Here is a 27,579-nt window from a genome sequence, read left to right on the forward strand (position 1 = left end):
TTTCGCCCCCTGAGAAAAAACAGATTTATTAACAAGAGGTAATCAGGAAAGAGTACACTTTTATACAAAACTGGAAATACTACTCAAGCTGTTGAAATAGACTGAAAGATAATTCTCATGTCACTGGGTATTGCTCACTGCAAACATCTGGTGTTCCTGTTGGAGGATGCGGATTGAAGGGTGCAAAGGTAGGGTTTAAATACAATACACATACCATTCTGTAGATATATATAGATTTGATGTGAACACATAAAAGTGGTACATGCCTGCCACTTAAGCTTTAGGTGTCTCTCTATATAAAGCCTGTAAAAAATACATATAAATATTTCAAGAAGCACAATAATACTACTGTGTAGCTCCTGCTAACACATTGGAATAGAATGTAGTACACTAATGTTGCCTTAAACATTTGTTTCAAAGTGGCGTAGACAGGAGAGTAATTATAGCTTTTAACAATCATAAAGATAATACATTTCCAGGGATGTGTCTTTGAACACATTGCATGTTAGGAAATGCATCAGTCTGTACATTATATCGTATGCAGTCAGTTTATTTCATTGGCAAATTGTAGAACAAAGAAGTTTAAATACTTTAGTGGAATATAATCCATTTCATGATTAAGGCAAAAATCATAATGCACTAACAAAAGAGGATTTTACCAGAAAGACTGCACTTTCTGTGTCTGAATATTGAAGCTGAGAATTTTAACTTCTGTAAGTGGCTCAAAATCTGTTACATTTGCTACATACATTGCCTGGTGCTTATACTGTATATACATGACGCTGCCCACCAGGGGAATAAAGTAAGCAAAGCATTAAAAAAAAAATCCAAAACTATAAAGAAACTTTCTGTTTCTCTGTAATCTTTTCTTACATGTTAAACAGCCAGTGGTTACATAAAACAAATTGTGATTCAACTTTTGCTACTACCTTAGTCCCACTTTTCCCTCTAATCAGCTGAGAACAACAGCTTTAAAACGTTTCAAAATTAATATAAATTAACAGTCATGCATTAGTAGTTTTAATACTACATAATACATCACATACTTTCCAAGAACTCAGAAACCCTTTCCCAGTACCTAAACATTATTTTCCTAAGCTTACCAGAAACTTTCTAGAACTTTAGTAAAGTAACCAAAGTTTCAAGAAGTAAGTGGGAAAATCCAGTACTTTGGAATTTCCATGAACATTCCAGGAAGAAATCTTGTAAGTTTCAGAAAGTAAACTGTCTAAATCCCAAAATGAACCTGGTAGTTTCTGAAAAGTACCCAGAATCTTTAGTTTTTTTTTTCCAGTAAATTCCAAGGAGGTTCCAAGAAAGCACTTTGAAAGTTCAAGGAAAGTAATTAGTTTGTTCCAAAAAACCTCCAGTAAGGTACCAAGTATGTTCTGGAAGGTAAAATTTAAAATTTGGAAACTCCTGTCTATGTCCATAAAGTAGAGTTGGACAATATGGCTGAAAAATGTATCACAATATGAAAGTTTCACATCAGTCAATATTGATAATTAATGATTAGATTGTTTTTTTTGTTATTGTTTTAAGTCTGTGAAATACTCCCTAACTGGTGGCATGCCCTTTTTTATGTCTTTCGTTATTTTTAAGAACTTTTAAACATTGGTGAAACCATAAACTGCTGCTGCACAACAGGTAGTTGCTAGGTAACCAAAAAGTGAATGAGTTGCTACTAGGTAACCAAAGAGTGAGTGAGTTAGTTGATGCCACTCAACTTGTTTAGCTGGAAGTGAAATGTTCAGCAGTTAAAGCCTTTCCTCCACATACATACCCCAGAATGCTGTGCAGTGAAATTAGCGAACACTGAATTGGACGTACTACCTATTGATATTAATCATGTGTTTATAACGATATGTATTACTTTTGAGTTATCGTCCAGAAAGTATGTGGTAACTTTGGCGAAATAACCAGAAAGTTTCATAAAAACCTATGAAAAGTGCCTGGTAAGTCCCAGGAATGTAACTACTAAGTTACAAGAAACATATTTCTGGGAAGTAGCTTCTAATTTCTAAGAAGCTGAAGGACAGTAACTGCCAAGTTCTGAGAAAGTACCTAGTATTTGCAGGGAAGTAACCTCAAAGTTCTAGGAAAGCCTCTTGTATTTTCCACAAAGTGACCTTTGAGCTCAGGCTTAGTAAGTAGTAAGGTCCTAGAAAGCACCTGGTCAGTTTTAGGAAAGTCAGTATAATGTTTGACCAAAGTTCCAACAAAGTGTTTATTGAGTTTGGAAAATGAATCTTTAAGTTCTGGGAAAGTAACCTCTAAGTTTGATACTTTGTTGACTGCTATGCAATGTCACGTTCAACGTAGACTGCTATCTTAAAAATCCATGTACAATCTGTGATTGTACAGCCACTTGAAAATCACATTTGTGTGATTTTTGACAAGTTGAATAATTTTGTAACAGGAACTTTCCTGAAGCCTAGTTCCCGCAGACTCTTGATTTCCTACAAAGTGCCGTTTTCTCATTAATGAGAAATTTGTGTTACACTCCAGTTGCCCATTTAGATATACTAAAATATAAAGTCTGTAAACTCTCCTTTCTATCTGCTCTCTAGTGCAAAATAAACAGGTCATAAATGAGCATTTAAGACAATATAGAACATATAAATACTTTATAACTATAGAAATAAAACCTCTGTGGGCTTCTATTCAGTCTCTAATAACAATAATACACAGAATTCATTAGGAAGCAAATACAAGGAGGGCACAGCCTATTGTGTCTAATACAAATAATGATAAATGTACACGTTGAAACCTTCTCTGCAGTCTATATCTGATCATGACATCATTTCTCTTCACGATGAAGTTTTGGGCTCAATTCTCAGAGAAGCTTCATATAGGCTCTCCTCGTCCATCACTGTGCTGTTGTCCAGCAGGTACTTTGCCACCTGCAGCAACAAAAAGCACATACATAGTACACTGAAAGGAATTTGTTTAACTTTTAGGCTCTTCCTTTGGAAGGGACATTTGATGAAAGAATAATTGTGATTGAGAAAGCACTTTTCTTTGCAACTGTTTGGACAGTTGCATCAGAAGGTCACACAAACTAAAACTAAAGGGTAGCATTTTCTTATCTATGTCAGGAGTCCTTTAGGAAGACAAATGCTTATAAGTAAACATTTCTTTGAAATTTTCTTGTGAAGAAATGATCATACATTGAATTATATAATGTAGTAGTAGAGTCATTTGTGTCATTTGTGTCAAAATGTTGATGTCCCATTTTGAGATTAAAGTCAAAGGATGAGGAGAAAGAAGATTAACATGAAGAAAAAGTTGCCATTTTAGAGAATATATATATATTTAAAGAAATAGTTTAAATGCAAACTTAAAACTTAGTTAAACAGGTAAAAATATATTTGAAAATATATTTTAAGAATTAAGTCTAAATATGAAAATGTATTTACATATTATCTTCTTCACTTGTTAAATTGTTACTTATGTTTTGTTACTATGTTTCTTACAAATGTTTATGCCTAGATGATTTTAATTATTGTCTGCCTAATAGTGACAGTTACTTTTTTGTCATTCAGGTGAATATAAAAAAAAAAAAAGAGATAAATGATAATGATAAATGTTATGTTTAATTTTTCAGTTTTCTCACCTTAGGCTGAAAATCTATCTTGTAAGCTGTTTGCTGAAATTGTCGGATCTCTCTGATGATGTGCGAAATCTGGAGGCAAATGGAACAGTTTTGTGTCATATTGAACCATTTTATAGCGAACTGTTATTGTAAAATTAAAGGGCTCCGCCTCAAATGTAAATGATATGACAATTTTTGTCTACCATTCTCATCTTGGAGAAGTTGACCAGGTTGTCCTCTGTGTAGTTTGGTGTTCCCTCTTCAATGAAGGCCAAGTCAGTCAGGTACATTCCCAGGTAAGGAACACATGGAGGGTCACAGCTGAAAAGAGTCACAGAAAGAGATGGGTGTAAAACAAAACCAAAAAAAAAAAAATAAAAAAGTTCAAGAAAGTGATAAAAATTAGACAAATACTTACTTTTTCAAAGCCTCCCTTAGGTTTTTGAAGCGGCCCTCTGATGACACCAGCTTCTGCAGCTTGTCGATCACAGTTTTCGTCTAGAAAGTGAATCACAGTTAACTTGTTGCCACCTGTAAAATCTCTTTGAACTCATATTTTTAATGTTATTTTATGAGATGATTTTTAATATGCTGTATCTGTTTATTACACTGTTTTCTTTCTGGAAGTTTTCTTCTTGCCAAGTCTTGATGTATTAAAAACTACATTAATTTGTTCCCTGAGTTGAGGAATATTTTTCAGCTTAAATAATTCATATGCTAAAGTTAGGAGGAACCCCTGACAACAATCAGATATGAATCAGAAAGTCTCCAAAAACTAAGAAAAGGCAAAAGATACTGAACAGAGACACATGTTGTACCTGTTTGGACACTTTTAGCCAGGTCCTCTTGAGGCGGAAGATGGAGCTCCGGTTGAGCGAGGATGTGATCTCCAGAACGGCATTGTAGTTGTGAAGGCAGCGGCAAATGTCCGCCACAGCCACCCACTTCTCAATCACAGCCACCCTCAGGTTGACATCATCCCAGTGAAGGATCTCTGAGGCGATCCTGTTACTGATCTAAAAAAGAAACACACACATACACATCTAGTAATACTTTTGATTCTGGCTAATGGGTAACGAAATTAGCAAATTCAGTGTCTCAGAAAAATTTTATATTGTAAATAATATATTACACAAATGCACAAGCCACAGTGATCACACAGTCTTGACAGGATTGTGAAAGAAAAGACACACAAGATTGTAGACTGTGGCCAGAGTCAGTGGAAATCAAAATGTGAGTCTGAAGTGACTGTGGAGAGGCACAGAATCTGAGTTACTTGATGTTCAAATTTTAGAGAAGTTCATGCCTCGATCTGCTGCTGATAAGCTTTCTGGAGAGCCTGATTTCAGATTCTAGCAGTTCCTGGCACCCGCTTACACAACCAAAAGTGCTAATGCCTACTTTAATAACCAAGGTATTATTGACCAGCGAACTCACCTGCCCTAAACCCGTAGAGAATTTAGGGATTATTGTTAAGAGAAAGACAAAATAAACCATATGCAAAACTGCAGATAAACTTAAGGATGCTATTAAAGTAACCTTGGCATTTTTAACACCACGGCAGTTGTAGTTGTGAAGGCGGTGGCAGAATCTAAATAATGTAATTATTTTTTTGTAATCAAATTACTAGCATAAATACATATTTTAATGACATTCTAATTTAATAAGATCACTTATAAATCTATAAAGAAGGACGTTATCACATACATCATTAAAATGCTTGGTTGTTTTCATTATGTATGGTGTTCTCTCATTTTTGTCGTTCTTCATCCAGCCTTGTCCAAAGAACTCCCTATAGAAAAAGAAACACGTGTCACAAAAAGAATATTGAAACACAATATTTGTTCAGCATCAAGTGAACTCTGTGTGTTCTTCAATCTCCCTTTGCTAAAAGTAGTTCTTGTCTTGTTTCTATTCAAAGGTTTACATGTAGGCTACTCACTCATAAGGGATAACTTTAAAGACCAGGTGGTCCAGCATTGTGAGTTGCTCAGCAATCTCCAAGGCAGAATGGTTCTCAAATGGTTCAGTCTTACTTTCTTCCATAGCCTAAACACACACACACACACACGCGCGCACACACACGCACACACACAACCAAGTCATTATTAATCCTAAAGCAGTAATCATAGCTAAACAACCGTCTGGCGGATTCAAAGAGATTTCTCACGCCTACCATCTGGGTGAGCTCCTCAATGCTGGCCTGGGTGTCTCCAGGATCCTCCTGAGTGAGAGTCCTGCATGCAAATAGAAGTGGCGCCTGCTTCAGCGATTTCTTCAAAGAGGATTTAGTTTTTATACAACAACTTAAGAGCTACTCAGCATTCCTGCATGTTAAAAGCTTTAGTCACACCACAACAACAAGACTGACTTTACCCCGTCAGTTCGTTAACACTGTCCTTTTTTTCAGAATGGGGTTTGCCTTTTTTTCTCCTCTCTGTGTTACTATCCAGGAACATTTTACCCATGATTTCCAACTAGGCTATTCATTAGGTGATCAAATCTTTCTATGGTTTTTCAAAAATGTTCTTTTCTACACCGTTCTTTCACAGAGATGCATCACATACGACTATGTAACTGATCATGCAGTGAAGAAAGGAAAACCAACCTGATAATGTTGGCAGCTGCTTTTCTTTCCTGTGTCAGGAGCTCTGGGTCATGCATCACCTCCTCCAGGAAGCCAATTACCCGCATCTTCAGCTCTGTGTTCAGCTCAAAGTCCTGTGGAAACACACAAGAACGACCACAGTGTTATTACACAGGTCTTATTGTACTGCTTCAAAAACAGAAGGGAAAAAAAAAGAAAAGAAAGGGGTCAAAGTTCACCTGTGAGTGTTTGGACACCCAGTGACGCAGCACATTCAGGACTCTATTTGTAGCAGCTCTGCGAATAACAAACTCTTTGTCTCCGTTCCTCTGATCTGTAGGAAAACCTGGAATCCGGGTTAATACAGTTGGATTTATTTTTCTTAAATAGCCTGCTCCTGCACTAATCCCTCACTAATTTGCTTCTGCTGCAGCTAGAAAACTGTAGGACAAGAAATATAAACATTGTTTTGGTTCAAACTTTTTGAACCTCCCAAAATGTAAGAATGTAATAAAGTCAGATACATTTATTCACCCCAAATGTCATAGAAACTGAAAATAAAAACAACCGTGAAACAGATGAAAAATGTTTCCCTACAAGTAAAATAGTTGGAAATAAATAAAGATTTTAAATGTTCACAAAACAATCCAGCAGTATTTATTTAATTAATTTCCTTGTTGTGCTCAGAAGTTGATATTCACACACTCCCCAATAACATGAACCTTAGTGTCAAAATTCACTTTAGGGTCTCAACCACTTATTTTATAAAGTATATATTGTTTTATTTCTAAATAAAAGCAGAAGCAGCTGCAACATTTTTGATATACTGGACTCAGCCTTTTCCACACAGGTTAAAATTATACATATGAGCTCAAATTGATAGATATTTTCCTCTTAAATTTAGTCAAATGTCTTTCAGGAAGTTGTGGTCTGCTATTCTACACATTGTTGGAATAATTCTACCAAAGTATTCATCTCTGTAAAATTACTACATTTATTGTGCATTATTGCTCAATTTCTACCTGTTTTTCCATTATTTGGAATCACTGCTTTGATGCCACTTATGTTCAACCATGTAGTTGTTGGTTTGTGCAGAAGTTGAAGGTAGTCGCTCTTCTGTCTTTTTGCAATGCACCAGTTGCCATGACAACAAGAAAGCCCCAACCATCATACCACCACCACCAAGAGGATACAATATTTTTAGTGTTTTAAAAAATATTTGTCTTATTTTACCATAGAACTTTTCTTCAGTGGGACTACCCAAAGTGCTTCTTGTTAAATTTAAGAAGAGGGGGTTTTGTTCTTGGTCAGCACCCAGCATCGTTTTCAGTATCCAAGTGCTTCAGACAGTGTTGTAGAAGCAGCTCTGCCAGCCAATTATGGTATGTTACTGACCTGTGCTGGCGAGGGACATACGGCGGTACTTTTCCTTGGTTGGCGTTCCTTCATTGGCACCAGCTGTGGCGATGGCAAAGGCAGAGGCAGCGGATAGGGCACTGCGGTTATTCTCAAGCTCCCGGCAAGATGATACCACCATGCCATTGTTGAAGGAAAACAGGGAAAACTCTAAATATGGAAACATTAAAATTACAAACATTTAATTAATAAAAAAAAACACACACAGAGACAAATATATTACACCAAAGAAGGTTTTCTCTAAGGAGAGAATTTTTTCCACATTAGCCCCGTTAATTTTAGGCTGTATAATCAAACTGTTGACCGTTGGAGGGCAACCACGAGCTGAAACTGATGTAGAACAGTGTGTCCTGCATCTCACGGCAATGACGGTGAACGCTCCACTGTGCCTGCCTCTCTGCCTCCCTCCATTACTCACATCTTCCCCCTTCTGCCTTCCTCCGTTCAGCCGGGGGCGGTGTAGAAGAACACGCACATCGTTGCTAAGGTACAAGGTTTCCTTCCACCTACTCACACAAGGCACTGGCTTCCCTTATATCCAGTAACGTGGGAAGAGAACACACTGGGGATGGATTGTGCTTGACTACCTACGGGGTGGATGCTCCCTCGCTATATGACATGGGGAGGGCCAGGATGCCGTGGGTGGTTTTTATCAAGGCCTTATTTGGCTGTACCTGTCTTTCTCTTTCTCCAAAACAAAAAGAAGTTTGTTCTAAGTTTGCTGATGCTATCTTTATTTACTTTGCGCAGCAAGAAAAAGTGGTGTTGCCTTTTTAGTCTTGTCGCATTAGATGACATTAAAATGAGACTTTTTACACTGTGCATCAAATCAGGAACCTGAAACTTGAGGCATTACCTGAATCTGATTCAACTTTTTTACTCAGATTTTGAAAAAAATCAGCCCTTTACTGTTGCACATTGCAGTTAAATTATCTTGCAGAAGCAGTTATATCCTTGAAATTTTCTAGTCTTCTACTCAAGTATCTTTTAAAGTTTGCCAAAAGCCATGCAGGAGATACTGCAAACATGTGGAAGAAAGTTCTCTGGACAAATGAGAGAACAATTTAACACCATTCCCACGGTGAAACAGGGTGGTGGCAACATCATGCTGTGGGAACACTTTTCTTCACAGGAGAAATTAATTGGAAGATGGACTGAGCTAGGGCTACTCTGGAAGAAAATCTATTAGCGCCTTCAAAGAACTTGAGATATTGGTGTATTTCTACAGTAAATCAAAGCATATTTGTGTGTTAGAATGGTCCAGTCAAAGCCCACGCTTAAATAAAATTGAGAAATTGTGGCAATATTTCCAATCTGACTGATAATTAGGTATCTGCTGAAGAGTAGTTTTCTATATGTTCTCTCTATATATGTGGACATTGTAAAGACAAATCTAATTAATGATTAATGGTTTTAGAAAAATATTTCTGTTGAGGTGCATTTAATTATCAAACAATCAAGAAATTTGAAGTTCAGGTGCCTTTCGGTATCATCCCAACTGTTTTTTTTACATGGCTATTTGTTTTTTCAAATAGCCATGTATTATTTGCATTTACTACCAAGTTAATCTAATCTGACGTTCTTGAATGTTGTTTAAGACATGTGTCAACAAGCACCACTGTAAAGCGCGACATGCCACTCGCATTCATCCCTAAGCCTCAGCAATTTCCCAGCTCCATTATTTTTGGAAATCTTGTTTTTTTTTTTTTTCTTTTTGAACTGCTGAACTGGTTTTTGAACTGGTTGACTTCAAAGTCAGGCAAGCTCAAGAATAGGAACAGCTACACGGTGATGAGTGATGAGTCTACCTGAGTTTTTTGACTTGACATTCTTGGGTGTCGACGGTGACTTGGGAGGAGACATTTCTGATTCTGCCTCATCACTCTGACTCTGCTCTTCATCGCATTCCTCTCTGACAGACCGATCTGGATCCAGAATTCAAAGGGGAGTACAAATAAAAGGAAGAGCACAAAATGTGAAGAGAGGAAAATAAAATAACACGATAAAATCACAACTAAAATGACCTTGAACAACTCTGTTGATATTTATCTAAAAACAATCCTCCCTGAACTTAAACAGCCCAAATGGGAAACTACATTCAAAAAACTGAATCCGGCAGCAGTTCTGACCTTGCTTGCCAGGGGCGGACTCTTCAGCTTTGCCCTCAGATTTGGGCTCTCCCTCATCAGGGATTTTGCTGGCCATTGTGCTGGACACGTAGAGCTTGTTAATGTCAAGTGTGGTCTTGCTGAAGGGTGACATGGTTGTGTGCATGCTTGCATAGCCATTGGGAGAGCAGCTGAGTGCTGCAAGGTCCAGGGCCTTGCCCCCAGTGATGATGGGGATGTTGAGTGAAAGTTTGCGTCGGCGGTTCGGAGAGGAATTCTTGGTGATGGAGAGAGGAGGCGGCGAGGAGAACTTGCGGCTGGCACGTGGCGACGTGGGTGGCTCACCGTAAAGGAGTTTGCTGTTCTGGCTGCTGGCAAAGAAGAGCTCCAACGAGCTGCAGGAAACGGGGAGAGGCAGAGACAAGTGACCACAGACAAAGGGTGAATTGTTAGATTTTAAACTTCGGTTTGAATACAAGTTGATGTCAGTAGGAGAGTGAAACAACAATGGCTATAATGGGGCGGGACTGGGTGTCAGAAGACAAGGAACCGCGAGGCTCCTTGGGAGCTCCTGCCTCTTTTATTTAAGCTACTTTGTTTAAGACAGCATCCTCCTTGCTCTGAGAGCCACCCCCTTGAAGGCCTATAAATAGCATGTCAAGTGACAGTGTGGGAGGCACGGGTGCTGCCAACAGCAACCAGCCCAGGGGAGGCCCACAGAGACATGGGGATAGAGAAGCGGAGAGAAAGGGTAGCCAAATAAACAAAGAGGAAAAGAGAGAGGAAGAGACTGGGCTTCAGTAATAACACAAGACAAGCAAGGCTGAAAACAGAGAGGGAGGGCACCAGAGAGGAGCAACATAGTTGATATGGATTCCACCACAGCTCAGGTTGCTGGCTGCGAGTGGGCGAATGGGAAGTCTCCAGCTCTGTATGATGCTAGCTGCAGTCATAGCGTGTCTCCGTGTCGAAATTTAAGAAACACTTCAACGAGGAGGTTAGAGGAGAAAGCATTTGAAACAATGAGACCGAGTGGGGTAGAGGAAAGGTGAGAGAGAGGTGAACTGAAAAGAAGATGAAATAAAACTAAAAAGTCAAGAGCGTAAAAGAGTGCAAAACGAGGCAAAGATTGCATGCTTTTTGACCAGAAAACAAGAGGGGGAATATGACAAAAAGGAAGAAAGAGGAGGAGGAGAAGAAGAGAGCAGGGTGCAAAACACCAACATCAATATTTAATACCATGGAGCTGTTGCAGATGATGGGGAAGACAGGAGAGAGGGGGAGAGGGTGGGGTCCTGCAGCAGAGTAGAAGGTTGCCATGGTGACAGCGCTGCAGTGAGAGGGATGGTCAGACTCACGGAAAGAAAAATAAAAGCAAGAGAACAGCAAAGGGTAAGACGAGGAATGGGAGAAAGGAGAGGGAAGAACCGGGAAGACACAGCATCCAATTAACTGTGATGGCGGAGAGAAGGTGTGCTGCCGTGACCTCTCACTGCCTCCTCCTCAGTCCCTCCTCACTGGGCATGGTAGCATGATGAGGTTTCTCACAGACAGTCCATGAGAGAGGAAAGACTAATTCAGTCACTGGGGAAGTCCCACCTCTTCACTGCAGCATTACAGCGCCGCTACTGCATCCTCAGGTGGAAAAGTAAGGGAATCTCAAACGGTGTTGAACAAGGGCAGCAATAAACCAAGTAAGAGTTCAAGATAGCCAAACCGTACACTTTCTCCAAGTTCGACCAAATAAAAGACGACGCGTATAAAGCTGATGCAAAAATCCAAACAATGCAAAAGTGTGCAGTGAAGTTTGAGTCTGATTTATTTGCCCTGATTATAAGATAAATAGAAATTCATCTTGTGAAGTTAATAATGATGTACAGTAGGGGGTGGTGTGGGGTCTGGCAAAGGGAGCTGCGGCTATGCCTTCCTTATTGCTGCCGCCCAGTTTAACGTGCCACTCCTTGTGAAACTTTCATTACTCTGATCTTGTAGCTTTCACTCAAATAATCCCAGGATAAATTTTACTAGTCTCCTTAGGTAAAAAAAAAAAAAAAAAAAAAAGTCGGCTGGGTGAGGAAAGTGGAAATAGTCTTCAATAGATTTTTCTTTAATCTATTTAAAATATGTAAAATTGTTAAGAGGCTACACTAAAAGTCAGTTACAAACTTTTTATAAAAGGTGCAATTGGGCATTCCTCTACCAAACACGTATTGATACACATTACTAGAAGATGAAAGAACACTAGTGTCAAATGTTTATTCTACATGAAACACAAATAATCACTACAATATGTTTTAGTGTATTGTGGACTTTGCGTACACTGAGGAACACAGAAAACACACAATTATTCTCTGGAAAATCCAAGAGAACAAATTGTTCAAAGTCCAAGCAAAGATTCAACCCAGAAATCTATGTTTAGTAACAATGTAAGCTGCACTCCCTGCCACCTGCTAAAAATTGTTTATAAAATGGCCACCAGAGACACTGATGTTCCCTGAAACCCACAACCAATGCCTCCCCGTTTTTTTATGTATTAAGTACCTTTAAAGCTGAGCAGTGAACACACAAACTGAGATTCTATTATCTGGCAAAGATGATAGAACCTTTGCCAGTAACTTAAAATGTACTTTGGATTAATCCCACATACCGTGCAGGGATGGCACTGATTGGTTTCTTGTAGATGGTGATGAGCTTGTCCAGGACTATGTCCGCACTGGTGAAGACGCGGTATGAGTGAAGGAAGGTATTGAGGAAGTCAATGGAGAGAAAGCGTAAGTCGATCAGCCTCTCCAACAGGCGCTCCACACTGGCGTAGCGGATCTGCAGTACCTTGCATGAGTTCATCATCTTGCTGAAGCGAATGTCGACATCATCACAGTACAAGCTGGTATCTGACCTATAGAGCATTAGATATTATTAGAGGGTGGAAATGTTGCTCTCTTGGCTCACGTTCCCTGCATTAATGCTACCCAATTTTTGGGAGAGCTTCTAGATCCATGTAGGATCTAGAAGATGTTTATTTGGGGAAATAAACATCTATTTTTATTCATAGATGTTTATTTCCCCAAAAAGGAGAGAGCGATTTCACTGCTGTATACAATGCAAAAGCAGACTGCATTTTCTACTAAAGTTTTAGAAAAAACTGATCTTTTACCTGTTTATTCTACCAGAAATTAACACGATTTTAATTGGTTAAAAGTACAACCTTAATCACCGAAGGCTTCTGGAAAATGCAGGGGTGCTTTATTTAGCTTAATTTTCTTGTTGTATGTGTATTTGATTTAATGCTTGACTTTAGGGCTTTAAGTTAAAATTGGACAGCATAAGATGAATTGGTAATAGTCAAGACAAACGCACCTAGGTCTTAAGTGATATCGAATGAAATTCATCTTAACCATAAAGGTCTTTTATAGCCGTAGAGAAAATATAATTGCTTTGGTGAAAAACCTAAGTGAACCAGCTAATTCTCTTAATTAAAAAAAAAAAAGATATACTCTTAAAAAATTAAAAACATTGTACTTACTGTATATTTATATATGCATGCGCTTGAAAACTAGAAAGTTCAACTGGGAAACAATAAAGTTTTATGTCATATTTGTTTTTTTGACCAAGAAAAGTACGACGACATTAAACATGAAAGAACAGATACATGAATATTTTCAAAATACGGTGATTTACAGCCGTTGATGCAGTTCAGTTTTTGCACTCCTAGTTAAATTATTTGTGCTTTGGTCATTTTTTATCTAACCCTAATGTCAGTCTTTGACTTTGTGTTTGTACCATATATGTGCATTGTCATGCACATGACTCTTACTTAATCATCTGCGGCACTGTGACTTTACTGTTTTCCTCAAAGGCGTTCATCATTAGACCGTTGCAGCGAATGTTGTCGATGCACTGCAAGACAGAAAGTAAACAGAAAGTTGCTGTCTGTCAACATGAAGATGCAGGAGGGACAGAAATACAGAAACGTTTTGATGCTGCAGGTCTCTTTGCTTCCTCTTGACCAACGATGCAAACGAGTTGTATGATGGACTTTGTTTCCCTTGATTGCATCCTTGTGTTTGACTTTCTAGTCTCCATAAACAAAGAGTTTTGATGATGCTGATTAAACATGCCCACGAACAGGCAAACTGTTCTCTCTCCTTGTTTAGCCCCCCTGGGTTGATTAATATTTATGGACCTTGAGGAGAAACCTACCTGACTTATGTCACTTGTCCATGCTGACTTCTCCTGTCGTGATGACGCTACAAGGATGATAGTGTAAGGCTGGCCTTCCTTGGGCTCCACCATAACTTTAAAGTCCAGATGCTCTGCATCCTGGCCGCTTCGCTCCCCTTTGGCTGCAGTTCAACAAACCAGCAGGTCAAAAAATGTTAGAAACCTTGCAATGGCAACTATTGCTGCAAAAGGTTTAACCTGAAAACTAAGCGTGTCCCAACAATGGATAATTACTGACTGTTCTCTTTATGACTCACTTGATCTATTAGAACTTGGCTAGAGAACAATACATTTGAAAAACCTCCTGAAGTGTTGTGACGAACATGATGTTCTACTATTAAAATTCACAAAATAGTTTGTTTCTAGTGCACCCTCAGCTTTCACTATGTAGAATAAACCTGCATGCAATAAGCACAATTCTACTATAGACATGCAAGCTCTTGTAGAAATAAACTTAAACTTTAAATTTGTTCATATTTTGTCACGTTGCAGCCCCAAAAATTTACAGATTTTATGGAAATTATAGCATCTGTGTGTTTTCCCCATGCATGTTCATTGTGATTACCTTGCTTAAAAAAATACGATTGGATAAACCAGAAATAGTAACTTACACTCATCGTCTGTTCCCTCGGGCTCCTCCATTAGGGTAGAGTCTATGAGAGACACCACTCCATTCTAAGATAGGATTGACAGGCCACAGGTAAAAGTTTTTCATAATTTTTTTAACTTTTTCTGAAGATTAGTACTAAAATTAGTACTTAATTTGATTGACAGCATTAACAGATTTTGGTCTATACTATGTGCTATAAACACATGGAAGCCACTTTTTAACCTCCAAATTTGTTTTAAATCAATGCCAGACTTACTTAATCTGCATTTTGTTTCTCTATTTTTAGACCTTTATAAGTCCAAACCATGTTTTACCTTTGTGATGTGAAGTTTTCCTCCTGATCCTCGGGTACAAATGATGAGATGTTTGGAGAACAGGAAGCACTGCCTCTCCCCTTCCTTCTTCAGAGACAGAGAACCCAGGCGGCCTCTTGTGATTTTCCCTTTTTCACTCATTGGCACCTGAATTAGAGAACCTGTCCAAACATACACACACATCAAGTTATGCAACATTAACATGCAAATATTCTAACATTTTCTACATTAGATACGATTCATTCATTATTATTTGATTTAGCGGGCTTTCAAATTTTTTTTTTCTGTGTTTCAAGTTGTTGTGTGCAGTATGTATGTTTTCTATTTTGGATTATTTATTAATTAATCAGAATCAGTGCTTCAAGCTAGCAATCAAACCTCCCTTACCTTGTCTCACAAATGTTTGGCTGGTGTCAAGCAACACTTCACAACCCTCGACAATCATGCGCTCGATGGCCAGGTTCTTCCTGATGTTCTCTGTTTCACTCACCTCATCATGCATGATTCTAAAAGGAACAACAAATACTCATGCATCTCATTGAATTGCAATATCCAAATCTAATTTATTTCAGAAATTAAATTTATAAAAATGAAATTCACACCATATATTATATTGATTATACAAAGACTGATATTTTACAGGAATTGATTTATGTTAATTGTAATAAAATGGCCATATTGTGGCTTGGACAACGACTGACTTGACATTTTGTCCAGCAGATTCATTGACACCCTTCACAAGGAGGCTTAGCCACAAAAAGTTATTGCTGGAGAATATTGTTGTTCACAGGCTATTGTTTATTTAAGTTCAGACTGCTGAACATTCAGTGGAAGGAAAAAGTGAAATGAAAAAATACACAAGCAACATTAGGTTGTTGCAGCTTTGAAAGGATTGTGACAAAAACTCATTGAAAGAGTTTTTAAGTGACTTTGACCTCCTTGGCATGGCGCCCAAACCAGTTGCATCTCATTAAGTAAAAAATATGACTTAGCGAGGTATAACTAGAAAACAGGCACCTTAGTCTACACGCTGTACATCTTTGAATTGTCTCAATGAATCTGTAGTCACCTGGAGTCAGTTATTATTTGAATTGTGGATTTTCTTAAAAGAAGATGGACAGCAAATAACTCTACCTTGACAATTCTTCCAGTTTTGACTTGGCATAGTCTAAACTGTTTCTTTCCACATGCTCATGAGGAGTATGAGCCAGTAACTCATGCAATGTCAAGATGTAGCGAGGGATCTGAAAAGACGAAGGAAAAATGTTTCAGTTTAGTCTGACTTTTAGCATGTTCCTTGAATTTAAACATTCTATCAATTCAAGTACAAGTAACTCAGTTTAACCAGCTTTAAAAAAGTAAGCAGCCATCAAGTGTATAAAAAAGTACATCTCAGAATGATTGATGTGCTTGTGATGAAGTTTGAAAACATCTCTTCACTAATTTTTAACATACTGGCATACAGTCACAGATTAAAAAGGAAAGATGTGGTTTTTTTGGGGGGTTTTTTACACGGCTCTGTTGGTTGCTTGAACTGTGGTAGACCGCACAAAATATCAGGAAAATGCTCGATCTGTGTTTTTAGTGTCTTCCAACGGGTACACAACAAGTGTTTAATTTCAAAATTAATCTAATTTGCCACTAATACTCAATTGAAGTCTTTTTAAAATTGTGTGGATTTTTTTTTTTTTTTTTTACGTGTTTTCCCCCCTCATGCTGCAATTGTGAATTTTACCTGGAACATGGGGTAAGTGAGGAATGTCTCCAGCGTCCTTTCCTCACAGTCAGGCTTGGACTCGTACTGCTTCAGCAGTTTATCAAAGTCTCTGTTCTGCTTGCAGTGGGCCAGGATCTGCAAACTGTACTGATGGTTCCTCACAAACTCTTGATAGATGTTCAGCATGGGCAGCAGGATGTCAAACAGGTCAGCTGAAAATGAAAACATGGAAATAGAAGTTCCAAAGATTGCTAAAACTTTAGCACTTTTTTGTCACATCTCACACACATGCACTATTTATCCAGTTCCCTTCACTCTGATACCCATAAATAAAGACCAGTGCAAACAGTTACCTTCAGAAGATAACTTAGAAGTAACTTCTTAATTTAATCTCAATATAAATACACTCTCTAACTAAGAGAGCACTATGAAGACTTAGGAACAAAGGAGATAGTTTAAAGATAAAGTTGCGGAGAATTAACAGCAGCATTAGGATGAGTATACAATAAGCTTCGAAAATTTCACTGAAGACTCTTCAGTGAAATTGAATATGGAAAGACAATGATGCATCTGCAACCAACAGGTTGCTGTCTGCTTAAATTAAAAGAATGGGCAAGAAAAACACTGACAGAATACATCTGCATACATCCATATAGAGGTAAAGAGTCATAGAGTCTCTCAGTGTCTTACCCAGGACCAGTGTTGGCCAGCTGGCTATCCTGGCCTTCAGGCCCTGGTAGAAGATCTGGTGGAGGAACATGATGGTCTCACTAAGAAAAGATGCAGGCAAACAGGTAAATGCTTATTAAGTAAACCACTTTTCATTTCACTTTCTCTTGGTGAAGAAATAACTAAAAGAGAATTAGGAGCAACCTGTTGAGGAAGATGCTGCTGACATCGTCGTGGGTGATGGGGGGCTTCTTGGAGCTGGCTGCCATGCGGAGCGGCCGCAGGAAGTTGTTGACCAAGATGTGGAGCTGCTGGACGTACTCGGCTTCTGCCTCCAGCATGCTGAACACCACCTGGTTTCTCTTCCGCATGCTTTCGGCGTGGGGGGAACGGATGTAGTCCTGGATGATGGTTTTCCACTTCCTGCGGCAAATCCAGCCTCGCAAAAAACTCTGCACCTGTGGGGGAAAAGTATTGCATAAGGGTTGATTGGCATGGAACTTCAAATACATGATACACTGGTATATATAAATTCACATTTTTACTTTAGTTATAAGTTGAATCTATGAATTAACTATGAATCTTCTTCAGCCTTAAAAAATGTATCACTGAACAGCTGCATGTTACCTTCTTGATCTTCTTGATCTCTGTGTCATCCTCGCTGGGGGGCACCTCTGGGTTTGACTGGATCTTCTCATTATCCCTCAGAATCCCAGAAATCTAAAAATTAAGGGAGACATTAACTCATTTAAAAAGGTTGGGAAGAAGTCTATGTTTTATGTCCTGTTCCACATTTCTGACATGGTTACAAAAATGTGGGTAAGGCAGCTTTTTTTCTTTTTTTGTAAATACTTCAACTTATTTAACTTTTTAAAATCAGCAGCCACCTCTTGACTTCATTTTTAAGAAGCTAAACCTCAGTTACATTGCTTTGTAGTTTTGCCTTTACAGATTTCTTCTGACTGTATTTTTGTCCAACTGGAGCTTTTCAGATCCTCAAGATGAATGAATGAGTGTGAATGGGTGAATGACTGCTCTGAAGTCCTCAGGAATTGATAAAGTCCAAAACAAGAACAAGCCATTTACCATTTGCATTTTTATTATTCAGGTTTTTTGTTTTTTATTCAGGTTATTTGTCTGATACTGCATTTCTTTTGATAATCTGGAAAAAAAAATAAAAATGTCGAAAAGCAAAGTCAGGTTTTAATACAACAATTTATTCCAAAATAATAAAATATTTCCAGGGAAGTTTTTTTTTTTTTTTTTTTTTCCCCAAGGAATGTGAGTTTTTATTTCAATCATACAAAATGTTCTAACTATTTGGGAAAATTATTTTATTTTTTTTTTGTCCTGCAAAATGAACTTTGATTAACTTTGTTTTGGTTTATTATTTAATTTAGAGGCCTACGGAATGCAAATACTGCATAAATATAACGCTTGGCATACGTTATTTAGGCTTGCTACATTCACCCTTTCAGCACTCAGCATATGAATATGAAAACTTTTGATAAAGAACTCATAATAAGCAACATCCATTACTGGTGAATACTGTGGCCATGAAAAGGGAGAAAGCAGATTTTTATTTTGTAGTGCACCCTGTAGTATCATGAACAACAAAAGCTGACTCATGCATATTGAAAACGCTGGATTCAATTGAAACCTCCATTAGCACTTTAAAGAGAGACACATTTGATCTAGTTTAGGCTGAATAATGAGGATACAAAACATTCAACAGTATAATAGAGTCTCTAGGGGGCACTGCAAGCTACCACTCATCATGAATTCATAACACTATGGTTTGAAATCTGTGTCAGGACCTTTGTCCTGTGAACACGTTGTGCTCTCTGCCTCATTACTTTTAGTCGCATTGTTACTCTCACTCTGCCCACTGTGTACCGTGCAATTAAACAAATAGAGACATACACAAGCATACGTTTGACAAATGAAATTAGGAGGCAGCTTACCTCAGATTTCAGCCTTTCTATCTCGATTTCCCCGTCCTCTATCTGTTGTCGAAGTTGCTTGGCTACAGTTTTCTCTGTTTCCACTATCTGGAGCAGATGAAGATACTTCTGCATGAGGGTCTCATGCTCTGTGGCCAGATTTCTGTAACTGTAAAAGCACACACATCCAGCCATTAATGCATTTTGCACTGGAATTTTTTTAAATACTCCTGAAGACAAAAGCAGAAACTTTTGTTGTTTACGAGAACGAGGCTGTAAACGGTGACATTTCCAGTCCTGATTTAAAGAACCTAATGTTTTTGAATTTCACAGATTTGGAATTGATTTTAGTAGTATCTCTTCACTCTGACTTCACTCTGGTTTACTTTTGTGTCTAATTGGGTGAGTGGCATTCATGTTTTAAAAGTGCTACATAAATAAAACCCAAATTCAAATGAATGTAAGTTGAAACCTGCATATTTAAGAACAAAACCATAAACTTTTGCCGTCTCTGTATCAAGCTGGGATGAAATGTGATGTGTTGTTCACACTTCTGGGAGTGACTGTGACTCTGTGGGAGGAGTAGCTGATTGGCTCAATCCGAGTTTCTTTCTGACCACATGTTCCTGGAAAACACACTTAACTAGTGGTAGAATTTCAATGTAAAATATTACATACGTTAATGCTATTTACTTTTTTGACCTTAATGGACGTTGGTCATGCTGAGAGCATCAGCAAACCTTTAGTGGAATATGTGGGGGTTCTCCATAACCCGAGCTACAGGGAGTATATAGTATGTTCTGAGAAGTGTCAAACACAAAGAAGGATGTATTACATGCTATATTTCATGTGAAAGAAAAATGAAGATGTTGCATTTAGGAAAACTGGTTTATATCTTCATAAATTTTTTTATCACTTTCACAGAACAAGTTATTAATCTTTTAAAGAATACACCGAAGCAGTAATTATATAGATATAGATTTTTACACTAAACACTTGTTCCTCTCCCTGATGTTTACTATATTACTACAGGTCAGCTTGCCCCTTTACAGTCACTGCTGCTGCATCACTGACCACTAATCAATATAATCTTGACTGAGTCCAATCCATTGACCTTTTGCTCAGCAAATGCTACCTGTCAACATTTGAGGACTGCTTTCATTACACTGCTGTTCCTAATTCAAAGCTGTTTCTCTCATTACATTGCTTCATCAATAGTATTGCACCTTCGGCACTATGCTCATAAAATATACACAGTTCAGCTGAACTAATATTTACCTGACACACACCACAGGATTTCTGGTAAAAAAAAAATTAATTGTAATCCAAAATGAGGGTAAATAGCAGACAAGTTCATTTGTAAATATATTTTAGGTTTGGGGTTTACAGAACAAGGGCATAAGGTGGTCAATTTAATTTGGTTACTGTTTACATTCATCACTTGTACTTATCTATAGCAGGTACAGAATATTTTAAGTTTAAGTCATTCCATATGTTGTTTGTGAAAAGGTTTTCTTCCTGGCAAACTTGTCCAAACTGGAAGACACTTTCTCTTAAAATGACATGTGAGAACGTGAAAGGTTCCTGGCAATCAGTTTTGAGTCTAAAATAGCGATGGACCACAACTTCACACACCGACATATGAGTTCAGTTTTGTTGTAATTTATTCAAAGTTGCTGATACAGGTGGATGGGTGGTGTGTGTAACTTACCTGGCTTGTGTGATGGCAGCCACCCATTCGTCGCAGTCTTTGACATCTTCTGTGCGCAACTCCAAAGGCTTCTGGTTCTCATGACTGAAAGTGACGGTGAAGTAGAACTGGAAAATACGAAGGATGGCAGAAAGCTAAAAAGTTAGCTTGCAAAAATGAAAAAACAGTAAGCTGCATTCAACTATTCTCCGGTGAAACTTACTGAAATGGAGAACAGTTAACTTTCAAGATGAAAAGATTTATTTAGTGGGTAAAATACCCACATCTAACAATGTTTGATTCTGTTTGGAAAGTCATTTCCATCATTGTCTCACTGATTGTGTTGGATAATTTTTCTTGGATTTTTCTTGACTCATTTTCAGTATTATGGCAGACACAATGAGACGTTGAATAAAAAATAATTTTTGATTTAATAATCTCATGTGATCCAGAAAAGTTCCCAGGCTCTCTGGGAAACAAGCACAATTCTTGAAGCATTTAATGAATGCTTCAATATTTCAAAATCACACTTTTACATTTGTGATGGTAGGGCAGAAAAATGTCTTTGTTTTCTTGACATGCCTCTGAAACAACTGCTTGGCCTGTAAATTGCATAAGATTTCTGTTATGGAGAACTGATGATGCCATGATTCTTTTTTAATGTTTTGTACCTCCTTTGCAATTTACATCTAGCCTCGGTTCAGTAAAGCAGTTATTATGAAATAACAGCTCCTAAAAAAACTGACCAATTTAAAAAGATTAAGCATAATTTTTTTTAAAAAGAAGCTGCAGTTAAATTTGTTACAAAGAGATTGTTACGGGTATCAACAAGAGGGCAGCAATTGCTTTTGTTAAAAATCATTAAGTCCTAACATTGGATTTGAAGTAAAGTTACTCAAACTAAACATTGGATTTCAAAAAAAGAAAAAAAAAAAAACAATAAATATGCATTTAAAATCTGAATTCCTTTTAAGTCTTTATACAAGTTTTTAGCAAACTTTGCCTCCACCTCTGTGTGTGTATGTGTGTGTGTGTTTGTGTGAATGAACAGAAGGTGGAAAAGGTCACAGGAGGTTCACAATAAAATATGTGTGTACTGTTTGTGTAGCCTCACCTCTGAATTAACAGCCTTCAGGCTTTAGCCATTTTGTTTTGTTTGTTCTATTGATTTGCCAGTGACATAAACACTCACTATCCTTCACTGCAATTTGCAACCTTGTAGGTTCACTTACAGCAATTATTTTAATGTGCATTATGTTGAACTGTTTTCTAAAAGGCTCATGGGATAAAGTGGTGGTCATAGCACAAATATTAGAAATAGGCTATCTGGAGTCAAAAAGCGTCAAAAAAGCATCAAATTATATAACAGTGATGCATCGTAAACAGACCCCCACAAATCCAATATATTGGATTTGTTTTCGTTTTTTGTTTTTTTTTCATTCCCTTTAAAATGTGAGAGAGCACTCATTGGTGAAGGGAAGTAATGTTCCATATTTCCTGATGAGCAGCAGAACAGGCCCTCGTCAATAATGCGCTTCCCATCTCGCCTCCTGTGAGCTGGTGCGTCAAACCTTTTAGGTGGATAAATTTAACTATACATTGCTAAATTATTGTTTGTTGTGGTAAAATGAGACAACGTTGAAAGAAGGAAGTATTTATTGAAAATGCTCATAGAAAGTTAGAATTTTCTAAGAAAGAAAGAAAAACGTCTTGGAATACTCAGATCTGTTTATTTTTTGTACTATTTCGAAATAAATTGTGCTTGTTTTGTTTGTTGCACAAAGCAGTTCTTGTTCACAAGGCACAAACTTCAGTAGCACTTTTTCTAATTCGAGAGAGCATATTCTTTGATGAAAAGTGTCAAAGTAAAATTTAAATGATTGATTGTTCATTAGACGGTGGAGGGTGGGGATAAATGATACGATATTCATTAAGATCTAGAGTAAACATATTGGTTTAAAAAAAACAAAAAAAAAACATAACCCACCATTTGAGCAACGAAGGTGACCTGAATCTTATTTTTCATACCCCGGTGTTTTCTATGCTCACTAAATGGAGCACAATGCTAAGAAATATTGTTGCACATTTCGTTGGTCCCCTTCAAATGCACTTTTTCAGATGCAAATACAGGTTGCCATGGTAACTGTGGGCTTAAACGTAGCTCGCCTTCTAAATGAGGAATAAGAACATTTAAAAAGTAGAACACTCCAAAGAATACAATGAGAACGCAGAGACAGACGGCTAGGAAGGGAGGGAGGGAGAGATCATTTTGCCTTTTATAAGGAGTGCTGGGCTATAAAAAGCAGCGTAGCCCTGCGAAGTGGCAGTTGGCTTGGCATCTATCCGCTGCATTGTCACTCTCCCTGACACACACAGATAAGATCCAGCAACCCTCCCGGCTATCCCTCCTGCAGCTTCGACACGCACGCACACACAATACGTGGACACAAGGCTTACTACAAAAGAAAAAAAAAAAAAAGGTGAAACCTGCTTTAATCTTTAACAGGTTTAATGTCAGGAGGGGTACAGTAGCGTCCCCTCCGATGACCTCTGCAGTCTGCTCATCGACTCCTCTGTCACCCTCTGTTTTTATCAGAGGTGGAAAAGGAAAAGGGAATCTGTATGCTCAAGCACACATGGAACATCGATTAGTCTTTTTGTGTCCTTGTTTCACCTGTTCCATGGAGCTGGTGGGCTTTATAGATTGACCCTGGTACATGCAGTACTATACAAAGAGACTTCAAGATGTTTGCATGAGATCGGATGATTTGTCAATACACGATGGAAAGAAAACCAAAAAAACAAAAAGAAGTACATTTATTCCCAACATAACATATAAGGAAACACAAGCTGAACTGCGTTATGCTAACTGAAGGCTTTCCAAATGAGTTAATCTAATGCTGAAATAAATTCGCTGCAGCAGTCTGCATGAAAGGTTGTTGTCATAGACGTCACTCGGTACACATTTCATGCATGACAACAGGCTATGCTTGGCCAAAAATAATATTCAACAAACAGCCAACACGTGCTTATCTGCAGATATTTATAATCTCAAAAGACTACTAATATTTCTTTAGTAGCAACTTCTGACTGCTCATATGGATCATTACGTCAAATTTGACATAAATCAGAAAGAAGGAGCAAGAGGACGTGATGTTCAGCACCACGGACAGAAACAAAAACTCACGACTCCTCCAGTTACTGTTCTTGTTCATGTTTCCATTATGCAGAACTGTGTGTGTGTGTGTGTGGCAGTGATGGTTTGAGGGTTTTATGATATCTCTAAAGTGTAATCCAAATACCCATAAGCCATCACTTTTGACACACATACTTCTGCATATGAAAAATTTTTGTCTCTACTTCTGTGTATATATTAAGGTCAATTAAGGAGAGTTTTCTTAAATTAATGATCTGGATTTTCACAGCTTTTCATGTAAAGAATAGAACGACTGTAGAATTGGAAAATGCCAATAAAAACCTATGTATATTTAAATATTGAGCACGATATTCCACAAACATGAACTTAATCCTCAACCCCAAGAGAATCAGAACAAAAGCAAACTTTAAGAGGCTGCATAACACCACCATCTTTGGGTTTTGGTTTACTAAAACAGTTTGAGTCAGTTTGCAATGGATGCAAGGAAGTTTTCATTTTTTCTGAACAGGTATCATTTCAAATTTCAGTGGAGAAGACCTGAAAACCTTGAAGCTGATGTGAAAGTGGAGCAGACAGAACACCAAAACTATCTAGTCCATGAATACACCTACTAATGTATCTCCTAGTTTTTCAGTTTTAAGTACAAATTTCTGTAAATTTGTACTTAAATTTAAATACAAATTAATGCCTTCTTTGGTGCATTAGCTTTTTTTTAACATTTTTTTCATTATCTTCTTTTGATCTCAAGTAAAGCACTTTGTATTGCGCTCGTTTAATGTAAGAAGTGTTTAAAAATGCAGACTGACTAAGCTATTTATAAGCACGCACATATAATTATGAGCGCGTTAGCAAAAAATTAAAGTGCATATATCATTGCAATGGGAAAAATATCACTTATTTCCTCGAACAACATGAAAATAGAAAAATACATATATTTTTTAATGTCTTTATCTTCTGTTTTACATGAAAACTAAAGAGACCGCAGCTGGATTTCAGGTGATTGCTGACGTAGCATAGCAGGTTTGTCACTTCTCTATTGGATGCCGGTGTTTAATTCCTCCATCAACAGTCAGATTCCATTGAATGAAACAAAAATGTTTCGAAACTTGTTTCCAAAAAAAAAATTTAAAAAAAATCGAAGAAAATATAACAACTCAAAGTGGGCATGTTGAGAGGCAAACAGGGAGCCTAATGCGACATGGTTAGGCTGTCGTCCCCTGCTGTCGTTAGCACCTCATGATAATGAGTCCGCAAGCCGGACGAGAAAACTTAAGTTGCGTTTGGACGCAACTTAAGTTTTCATTTCATACTACAGTTGATTTTCCTAAAGATGTTTTTTTTTTTTTTTTTTTTTTTTTGCGTGTTTCGGAATGCTTTAAAGACGAAAATTATGCAAAAGATAACGATGCAACTGGAAAGAAATGTACATCCAACTTGGATGTTTGAGTCATCACTGCTAAGTTTAAACAAATTGCTGCTTGAACAGATTGTTTTAGTGCAGAATTGACACAAACAATCTGTCTGGATGACGCAGTTACGTAAACCCACGTCAAGTGAGCCAAAATTGCAATTGCTTACGTGATACTGTTTGTATAATAATAAATACAACGGTGTTTGCGGTTTAGTCTTTGGAACTGCTGAAATTATTTGATAAAAAAAAAAAAAAGAAAAAAAAAGTTTAACGGTAACAAAACAAACCCATCCAAACTCTTATTCCTCCGATCAGTCTCCTACCTGCTTCTCTAAGCATTCCTTCGCTGACAGAGACGGTTTCGGTGACGGAGCCCGGTCGCAGACGCATCCCTCCAACAGGTACAGTCCGGAGGGACGTGAGCTGGACTCGTTCTCGAAATAAAACATCATATTCTGCAACAGGGCGAACCACTTCGAGTGCCATTTTGTGTTGTCTGAGCTTTTCTTACTCAAGAAGCCTCGCCTCGTCCCGTCCTTCTTCGCCAAAAGGGCCAAATAGGTGATGTGGCCATCATTGAGTCTCATCCCTTTCTGCATTTTGGCTGGGAATCCGTGAGGCTCGCCTGCGGATTCTTACATCTTTCTTCAGACTCTGCACCTCCGAAGCACAGTCAGACTTGGTGGGCACCTTCAGCCCGCTCCCGAGTTCCCCTCATCGCTCCTTTCCCCCAAAAACTGTGGCGCTGAAGTGGGGGAACAGGAGAGAAACTGATGCGCGCTCAGAGTGACAGAGGCGCATCCAAACCGCTCGAAGCTCTCCACGCTGCGGGCATACTACGGAGGACCCGACGCCGTGTCAGAACAGCCCTGCCGAGCGCTCATGATGAGGCACTGAGCTGCCCGCGTGCACGAGAGCGCGCGCGCACACACTTAGCATCCTGCCCTCAGAAAGCAGGAGGAAGCGCAGTCATGTGATCCGTGCCCGGGGCAGCGGATTTCAGCACCTTGGACAGAAATTAGATGCACAGATTTGTAGCCCCACTGTACTTTTCTTCTCTTGATTAGTTTTTTAGAGCATTGCAAAAACATAGAAATACAAATCAGAAAGCAAAAACTGATGTGCTGAATCGCCAGAAAACTCAATAGAGCTTCTTTCTTCTTCTTTTTTTGTTGCAAAGTGCCTGGCAAGAGCATTCATTTCACTTGCAGTGAGCAGTTGCTCAGCTTGAAGAGGCTAAATGGTCTTGCAATGGTTCAGTCAAAGTCCAAGCTGGACTCTAATCAAGACTAAGTGGCAAAACTTAAGTGACCTTCGTTCGCCATCCAAGCTGACAGAGTTCGAGCTACAATTTAACTTTCTAAATGTCTAAGGCTGGTAAAAGCAAGCCCTAAAACACTTCCAGCTGTAAGTTCAGTAGAATGAGGGGTCTGAGTACAAATCTATGTCATATTTTATATATTTATACATAAAAAATTTGTATGATTTGGTTCCTTTGCATTAGTATAAAATACATATTAGTTTATTTTTTAATGACCGACTCCCTATCTAACATTTTGATAGCTTTTTAAGTAATATTTATTAAGCTCTTGTCCATATCTCATCCTCTTTTTAGATTTATTAGATTAGATTTAATAATCAATATCCTATGTGACAACAACTCAGTGCAATTACTTAGATTACTTACTTAGACACTTTTTAAAACTCATTTTAAAAAAAATAAACTAACTAAATAAATGTTACATCTTGCTGCATAAAATAAAGTTGATTATATGTACATTTACATTTAGCTGCACAGAATTTAAGAGTTCAGTTGAATTTCATTGTACATTAGGAGATTTCACCATGCTTTTATATAATGCAATAAAATTACATTTCTTGCAATGGAAATAAATTAAATTGAACTATGCTGATATATTTTAAAATCACCTATTACTGTCGAATCTTTGTCCTTGTCCTATTCGTCCCCTTTTTTTCTGCAGCACAGAGAGTTAACAAAAGCCTCTCAGCGCTGTCCACTGCTGGTACATTTACATATCTAAGAGGGCCAGAGAGACACTCATTAGGGTTGGTCCATAATTAATCCTGGATTAGCATATTGGGGCGAGGACACACACAATGGTTTGTTTCATCACAGGGTG

The 27,579-nt window shown here is 38.0% G+C and overlaps 1 protein-coding gene across 1 annotated transcript; it reads right to left on the reverse strand.

Moving 5' to 3' along the window:
- LOC106930645 (ras-specific guanine nucleotide-releasing factor 1-like) lies at positions 1-26,450 on the reverse strand. The gene is made up of 27 exons (XM_088004392.1): positions 25,762-26,450; positions 20,892-20,998; positions 19,202-19,349; positions 17,865-17,957; positions 17,442-17,695; positions 17,259-17,338; positions 16,587-16,780; positions 15,986-16,095; positions 15,239-15,357; positions 14,852-15,012; positions 14,539-14,602; positions 13,907-14,043; positions 13,521-13,603; positions 12,354-12,602; positions 9,728-10,101; positions 9,407-9,523; positions 7,578-7,748; positions 6,422-6,528; positions 6,204-6,316; positions 5,772-5,832; positions 5,538-5,644; positions 5,303-5,387; positions 4,414-4,611; positions 4,014-4,093; positions 3,799-3,916; positions 3,617-3,685; positions 1-2,903 (listed from the first exon to the last, which is right to left on the reverse strand). The coding sequence occupies exons 1-27, from the start codon at positions 26,035-26,037 to the stop codon at positions 2,811-2,813; spliced, it is 3,768 nt and encodes a 1,255-aa protein (XP_087860518.1). The 5' UTR covers positions 26,038-26,450; the 3' UTR covers positions 1-2,810.
- Between the last annotated feature and the right edge of the window lie 1,129 nt (positions 26,451-27,579).

The sequence above is a fragment of the Poecilia mexicana genome, unplaced genomic scaffold, assembly GCF_051168715.1.
Source record: "Poecilia mexicana isolate PSO_F unplaced genomic scaffold, ASM5116871v1 scaffold_3, whole genome shotgun sequence".
Taxonomy (NCBI): Eukaryota; Metazoa; Chordata; class Actinopteri; order Cyprinodontiformes; family Poeciliidae; genus Poecilia; species Poecilia mexicana.